Source organism: Zeus faber, assembly GCF_960531495.2.
Source record: "Zeus faber genome assembly, chromosome: 18".
In the NCBI taxonomy this organism is placed as follows: Eukaryota; Metazoa; Chordata; class Actinopteri; order Zeiformes; family Zeidae; genus Zeus; species Zeus faber.
The window spans coordinates 16,806,897-16,814,779 of NC_137210.1; the positions used below are offsets into that span (position 1 = coordinate 16,806,897).

General features: G+C 41.5%; 1 protein-coding gene across 1 annotated transcript; it reads right to left on the reverse strand.

Moving 5' to 3' along the window:
• Window positions 1–1,124: 1,124 nt before the first annotated feature.
• On the reverse strand, window positions 1,125–5,517 carry pdk1 (pyruvate dehydrogenase kinase, isozyme 1). The gene is made up of 11 exons (XM_080019814.1): window positions 5,106–5,517; window positions 4,827–4,968; window positions 4,641–4,712; window positions 4,011–4,195; window positions 3,471–3,566; window positions 3,278–3,355; window positions 3,091–3,161; window positions 2,885–2,983; window positions 2,403–2,513; window positions 1,473–1,586; window positions 1,125–1,362 (listed from the first exon to the last, which is right to left on the reverse strand). The coding sequence occupies exons 1-11, from the start codon at window positions 5,212–5,214 to the stop codon at window positions 1,222–1,224; spliced, it is 1,218 nt and encodes a 405-aa protein (XP_079875940.1). The 5' UTR covers window positions 5,215–5,517; the 3' UTR covers window positions 1,125–1,221.
• Window positions 5,518–7,883: the final 2,366 nt, after the last annotated feature.

A 7,883-nucleotide genomic window follows, 5' to 3' on the forward strand; every position in this document is an offset into this window, starting at 1 on the left:
AAGAGTTGCATTTCTTTATGAAGCAGGCAGGCTTAATAAGAATCTGTCTTTTATGTTTAATGACATCACACAAAAAACAACTTCAATGTCATGTCACCACACTTACCGAAACAAAATTGAGGATCCGGAATCCTCAATATGTAAATAGTTGTACTTCTAGAAAGGAAAACGTCCCCATATTAAAAGGTGACTACTCTTAGGTCTGATGGCAATTCCACCATTTCAAACAACACACAAAGAACCAGAAAATAACACTGTTAGGGTTTACAGCTCACACACAATGTACCCCAAAAGTCATTATTGTTACTCCCAAGATCTTTTGACACAAGTTGAATTTTCTCACACAATTCCCTTTTCCTGTAATGAGTCTTGCCCAAGACAGAATACTGCCCTTAAATTGAAGTAGAAAACTTGAAGTTGCGTTACCAAAGTTCTAAAAAGGACACACTAACCCAAACACAGAAAGGTGCTTTTTCAAGATTACCCGACACTTTTCCGCTTTAATATACAATATATTTTAAAGTCTTAAGTTGTGTCCAGTTGAAACACCGACGTAAACACTAAGATAATCAAAGCAACATTTGACATCACACAGATACAGTATCACCTGTATAAAAAGGTTGAGAAGCTATCATGCTGCCTCAAGAGCAAAGTGTTAAAACGTTTTCTGTCGTCACAACCAACAAACTCATTTCTCGTCAATCTGCAGCATTCCAAAGTTGGCTTTTAAAATAATCGTATAAATAGATCGTCAGAAAATTCCTGACACCAGAACTTGAAATAAATCCTCACGTTGACCGTCATTGCAATGCAACTCTGCAACTCCGTCGTCCGCAGCATCAGTTGCTGACAGAAGAGCTTCAGATTTTCTTCCTGCCGAGGTCCTAAAATGCTTTAAATGTAACATTAGTGACTAAGTGCGCAGAGCAGACAATATTTCACTGTAACATTGAAACAAAAAGACCATAACGCCACTAATACTTTTTGGTACTTTTGTACTGTACCAAGAGCTTCCAGTTTTAGTTATCAGGCTTTTTGAAGGCTACATGTGGACTACTACCAAAGTAACACGGTCCTTACTCTGGTGGGTAGAATATGTCTGACTAGTTCATGCAAGACGATGCTTTAATAAGAAAAAAAACAACAGCGTATCCTTTAAAACAGCGCACCGGCAGAATAAGAAGCGACTCCAGCAGCTTTGCTCTACGGCACCACGTGGACCTAGAAGCTGCGGAAGGTGGTCATGTCTTTGGGCTCCTTGCTGGGCACGCACCAGTCGTCCGCCTCGTGCATCGTCTTGTAGTGTTTCCACGCTGACTTGTTGTACACGGGCAGCCTCTCGATGGACTCCGTGGAAAGCGCCTGGGGAAAATAAATTCAATAAAATCACTGGATAACGGTTGGAAAACTCCCAACTTCCCCGAACTTCTCCTTCAGGGCACGTAGGAGTCGTCAGTATAATATGGACTTACCCGAATATAGATGATGGCGTCGGTGCCATAGCCCTCTAGCGAGTAGAGCTTCAGGTCTCCTTGGAAGTACCTGGCGTAGAGGCGAGAGATGGGCAGCCCGTAGCCGTATCCAGCCTGGGGGGGAAAGTAGAGCTCAGTCCTCCCTCCTCCAAGATGAATGTTTTCAATGGTTACCATATTTGGTATCGGTGGTAGTGAGCACAAAAATTAAATGTGAATGTATTGAAACAAGCAGCCTCTGCCATCTGCACGTGCTGCCAAACGCACAACTTTGCATTTTAAAGCTCAACTTAAAAAAAAGAACTCTATATATATATATATATATATATATATATATATATATATATATATATATATATATATATAAAATTGTTTAATATATTTTTTTCCCCTTCTTTTCTTTTCAATAATCTATTGTGAGGATTATTTTGAGATTTATTGGAATTGCTTGGGGTAGTCCAAGACAAATAATTAGAGACTAATAATTAAATGATAAGGAAAAATCATCCACCAAGAAATAATTATGATCCTTCTAAAATGATGTCCCAAAACTGAAATTGATTTGACATATCTGTATGTATTTTTTTAATTTTAATTTTTTTATTGCATTTATCTTTATTATTGTTATGATTATCATCATTACTATTTGATTGCCTTCTATTAATGTAAAGCACTTGAGTTGCATGTTGTGTATGATAGGTACTGTACAAATAAATGTTAATATTATTTTGTTATTATTATTGTTATTATTATTATTATCATTAAACCAAAACTAATAAATCATCAACCAGATAGAGATTGGTCCACAATTAAGGGTTGTTGGGAAAATGCCGTCTGTATTCCAGGAAAAGCTACCGGTACCTTACGGCTTTAAAAGAATGTTGTTACTTCCAAGCCTTGATTTAAGATGTTAATGTCAGTGGGCCTCACCAGCGGAGCTCCGCGGGAGGCCTCCATGCTTGGCCGGGGAGCGGTGGAGTAGGTGTAGGTGAAGAGCCTGTCGATCTTACGCAGTGGGACGCCGCCTCCGCGATCGCTCACCTGTGGCGAGTCCACCACGGAACAACAAAACATTAACTTCAGCTCCAGCTCAGTTTTAGAAACCACGCAAGCCCCCGCAGACTGCTAAGCATCCCCAAAATCTAAGTGTTACCCGCTTGAATTTCCACCTAAACAGGATCAGAACTTGGTCTGACTATTATTATTAGTAGCAGTTTTATTACGTCCTATGTGAGAGACAAAACTATTTCTATTTGAACAATAATATTACACTGCCTAATAAGAACAATAAGAGGGAAAAAAAGTATCCTTCAACACATGACAATGAATGAAGAGAAGTTCTAGCAGGTAATAATACGTTTTTCTGTCAGCAAATTCGGAAATTCAGCGGCGGAGTCTCCAGAGCTTCTCACCTTGACGGTGAGGTCTTCGCTTCCCAGTGCGACCTGTGCCCGGATGGCAGGATACTCAATGGAATCCCCGTACAGCTCCATGGTCGCCCTCATGGCATTCTACGGCACAGTGACATCAGAAAGCTGCTGCAGCACAATGCACCGGCGGCGTGCAAAACTTTTACCATATTTCATAATATCACTGGATTTAGACTCCTAGGACTCACCTTGAAAAGTTCAAACACCATGTGATACAAATGGGATGGAACATAAACGACGGTGACAGGCTTTGATTCCTCTTTGATTGTGAGAAAAAAATAGAAAAATAAGTATAACTATCAGATTAAGTATAAATTGAACAGTTATTTCACAGCAGATAAAGGCAGATCCGTGTCAGGTTTTAAAACAAACTACCATTGAATTCCTCCAGTTCCAACTCCGGAGAGTTCATGTAATAGCGGTCGCAAAGGCTTCTTGCGTTCTCATAGGCGTCTAAAAGAAGAGGAGAGAGAAAGGAACTGAAGGATAAAAAGTCAAATTACATGTTTTATGAAAAGTATGGTTTATTCTTTTGTCATTTTATTCATTGTTGTTTTACTATTCTTACCCCTGACCACTTCGGTGACGCGGCAGTGCGGATCGATGCTGCCAATTTGTTTGGGGTGCGCCGGGTTCACCTTCACTTTCCCTCCGAAGAGCAGCGCTGGAGGGAGAGACGGAGGGACGAAATGAGAAACATAAAAAAATATATATATTAAAGAAAAAAAAAACGATTATAGGAACTCGAACCTGATCAAAAAAAATAATAATAATACTGAGACGTGGCATCCACGAAGAAATGTTCCTGTAATTCTTTATGAAAATAACCTCTTAAAAGGAATAACTGAAGTCATTATCCAGTGTAGATTAAAACAAACAAAATGTGTTTGGATTTTAGCAAGAGGATTTCCACGTGTCATTTACTAATTATTATATTCGGTGAAAGGGGCACCTGTTAAGATAAGATACAAAAATGACATGTTATTACAATTTATTGAAGAAAGTCACGCGACAAAATCCCGCCCTAGACTCCCTGCATGATTACGGCAGAAATGAATATGACTAGATAGAGTTGAGTGCAGTTAAATAACCGGCGGCGTCCCCTCACTGTGCTGGTTGAGCAGCATCCTGATGGATATCCTGCTCATGTAGAAGCGATCCAGGAAGTACTGCACGTTTTGGCTGACGATGGGGTCGGTGCCGTAGGCCTCTTTGTACTCCACCAGACCCTGGGCCATGGTGGGAATGACGTCGTTGTGCCGGTTCCTGATCTTTATCACGGCATCTGTGAAGCTCCATTAAGAAGGATTAGAGAGAGAATGAGAGAGAGAGAGAGAGAGAGAGAGGGGGAGGAAGAGAGAGGGGGAGAGAGAGCAGGAGAGAGGGGGGGGTGGAGAGGAAGAGAGAGAGAGAGCAGGAGCGAGAGAGCGAGAGGGGGGAGATGGAGCGAGAGAGGAGAGGGGGAGATGGAGCGAGAGAGGAGAGGGGGAGATGGAGAGAGATAGAGAGGGAGAGGTGGGGGAGAGAGACAGGGAGGGAGAGTGGGAGAGTGAGAGAGGGGGGGAGAGAGAAAAAGAGAGAGATGAGACAGGCAGAAAGACGGATATTTTTTTCATCCACAACAACTGGGCGTCACAATAAAAAGACAATTCGAATGGGACATCCAACTGAAATAAAAACTGAAGAAATAAACAAGGGGAAAAGTGCCAAAAATGGCCGCACGTTTAGGTTCACTTACTCATAGGTCACTTTTTCATCTGCGGCATTTTTGTCTTTGAACTGAAGGATCTCCTGAAAGCTTTGCACATACCTGGATAAAAAAAAAAAAAAAAAAAAAAAAAACAACAACCATAAACATCCTGTTGTTTGCACAGCATCATTTCGGGAAAGGTCAACAAGCAAGATGTCCGCCCGTCCCACGTACCAGCTCTGCACCAGGCGGACCGACGGGGTCGTCAGCAGGTTGTCCGGTAATAAGTTGATCTCTTTCATGATGTTCGCCAACCGGACAGGCAGCTCATGTCTGAGGAAGGCGAATGATGTCCTCTCGCATGCATTTTCAGAGCCTGAAAGGTGTAAAAAAATAATAACAAAAAACATATAATAATAATAATAATAATAATAATAATAATAATGAATTGAACTATAGTGTATGCACAGCGGTACAGCATCACACAGGGTGTCTGTGGAAACGTAACTTTACCGAAATCTAAGAACTGCTTCATCGAGAGAGGCGAGGGTGAGAATTTTGAATAATAATCCACATCCTTCCCAATGGAAAGACAATTCCTGAGCGCTCGTAAGATCCTCATTTTGAACGATCTCGACTCGCTGGTGACTCAAGTGTCGATGGCACCAATCTGCAGATTGCGCATAATTGGCTTCCAGTTTTAAAGCGCTGTTGCTACGTTACACATGCCACCGCGGGGTTCCCTGGCTAACGGGACGACCCACTTCGCTAGCCCCACAGCGGCGGATCCGTGAGCCAGTCAGCCCGTGACCGTGCGTCCATTATTACTGATGCCGCGAAATACACCGAAGCGCGCGTTGTTTCGGTTGTTTCACCAACAAACCAGGCTCTGTTTTACGGTTGTATGGGCTCGGCGTGAGGAAGCGAGGCGTAAAGTAGGAGAGCGGCGTGTGACAAATCACTTCCGCCTTGTTTTTGTTTTGATTATAAAAAAAAAATCTGAAAACGAAAAAAAACGACCCGTTATACGATTTTCTAAGGGAAATCGGAAACAAAAAACAAAAAAAAACGTGTGTGAAAATATTTCTTAATGTTGCGTTGTTTTGTTTGTTTGTTTGTTTATTCTGTGTGACCCGGAAGCTATCGGAAGTAGTAGCGTTCCGCTTACTGCATACCCGGAAGTTAGGGGCACTCGTTGGCGGCGCCTTTGATTTGGAGCCACCATTCGGAGTCGGGCGTCTGTGAGGCGGACGTTAACAACATGGCCTTGGGCGGATATGCATGTTTTGTGGCAGAAAACCGAAGAAATTGCAGCCCGTTTGGAACGACGCGTTGTTTGTTTTCTGCGAGGAAGGCGCGGAGCTGGTGGGCTGAGCAGGGGGCTTGTCAGGGACTTCTGCCCTGGCAGCCAACTTGAAGCTGAGATCGCTGAAGATAGCTGAGGTGGGTTTTGTTTTGGGGTTGTTTTTTTTTTTTTTTTTTAATCATCCACCGCACACGATTACCGCTTTTGTTAAACATACAAACGAATTATACTCTTAATGTAAATAAACAAAAAGCTTGTAAAGCCTCGTTGTAATGGTATGCGTAAGATAGAGGATATAGCAGTAGCTATTGTACAGTACGAAATATAAGCTTCAGTTGATTTTCTGTTATGTTGAAAGTAAATAGTAATTGTTATTTTCTGCATCATTCTTTCCCTTTGTTTAAAACCTTGCAGCTCTCATGGCAGAGGCATGTTTTCCATACGCTGCGAGTCTCTGGTTGGATGCCGAACATGTGTGGAAAAGGGGCTGCTGTGACCTGCAGGTCACCGTCTGAAATGCAGAGCAGAAGGGATTGACTCCGAGGTACACCGGGTTAAGGGTCTCTCTGCTGTCTTGTTCTTTTTCCCAAAGAGATACAAACAGTTACTCGCGTATTAGGATGGGCAAACATGTTACCAGAACGCTTGCGTTTCAAGCAAACACCACAGCTGTTGATTTCATCGATCAATTTTCTCAAAAAGAGGAAGAGGAACTCGTCAGTGAAATCGGCTGTTGTAGTGTTAGGTTGGAATGACAATCTGCAGCTTTCCAGGAACATGTCTATCATCTCACCACTCTAACCACCAATAACAGTTAATCAAGGACGTAGTTAAAAGAGATTAACTGATGTTACATTCTTTACAGTAAATCTGTTGAGCTTTTTCTTATTTTTTTTTTTTTGGCGAAAGCTCAACTTGTTTATATGACCATTTAAAAAAAAAAAAAAAAAAAAACTTGACTTCGAGGAAGACTTGAAAGATTCTAACTGCTCTGTGTTTATTGCAAACAACCAGAAAGCCCCTTTCCCACTTGCACAGAAAGCTGTAAATTCACTGGCAATGTTCAATATTGGTGCAATGTCAGAAAAGGAGCCGGTGTCGATGTTCCGTAAAAGTCATTCTGTAAATTTCCCCACTCTAAACTTAGTATAATTTCCAGGAAAATGCCAGTACGGCTGTGAATAAAATTGTGTGGGAATGGAAGCAGTAACAATGCCGTAAAGTAGGGGTGCAGCCGAATCCAAATACCGGTAAAGCACATAGTGGGTTTTATTGACCATTGCAGGTCACTGTGTAACAGGTCACACACATCCTCTGGTGATATCAGTAAGAGACCAAACTGCATCTTTAAAAAGGCCATAGTTATGGTGAAGTTATGGTGAACATTTTGGTATAGTCATAAGTCAAAGTGGGAACCAAACTCAGTTTCAGTCCATTATTGGCCTTCTCCAGAGGGGAAAGGATCACATCTTATGTGTGTACATTGGTGAAGTACTTTGTAACTCCATGTTTTATATGAATAAAGTTTTACTTACTTACATCCAAAAAATGATTCCTTTTCAAGGTCGATCCCATTTCCTGCTGATACAGGTAAGCTGGAACAGCACCAACAGGCAGAAGGTCTTCGGGAAGTTTTGAACGACACCCTTCTTCAGACAGTTAATTTGGTATTTCCTTTCCTGCAAGACAGGAAAGTAATGGGATTTAAGGGGTTACAGTTCGGCAATAATAAGTCAAAACCTTTATTGGCAAAATTATTGTTATTTTAGTTGTCTATCATAGCATACAGTGTATTGGAGTTGACAAAATGAATATGAACTTAAAGTGCAGACTAAGCTTTAATTCGAGGGTACTTGCATCCTGTAGCCAGTCACCTGACTGCAACAGATTTACAGCCAAGAATCAAAAATGGCAATTCTATTTATGATTAATGATTTTGTCCAATTAGTTCAGTGCTCCTAGAATTGGGTGGCTGCATATTAATT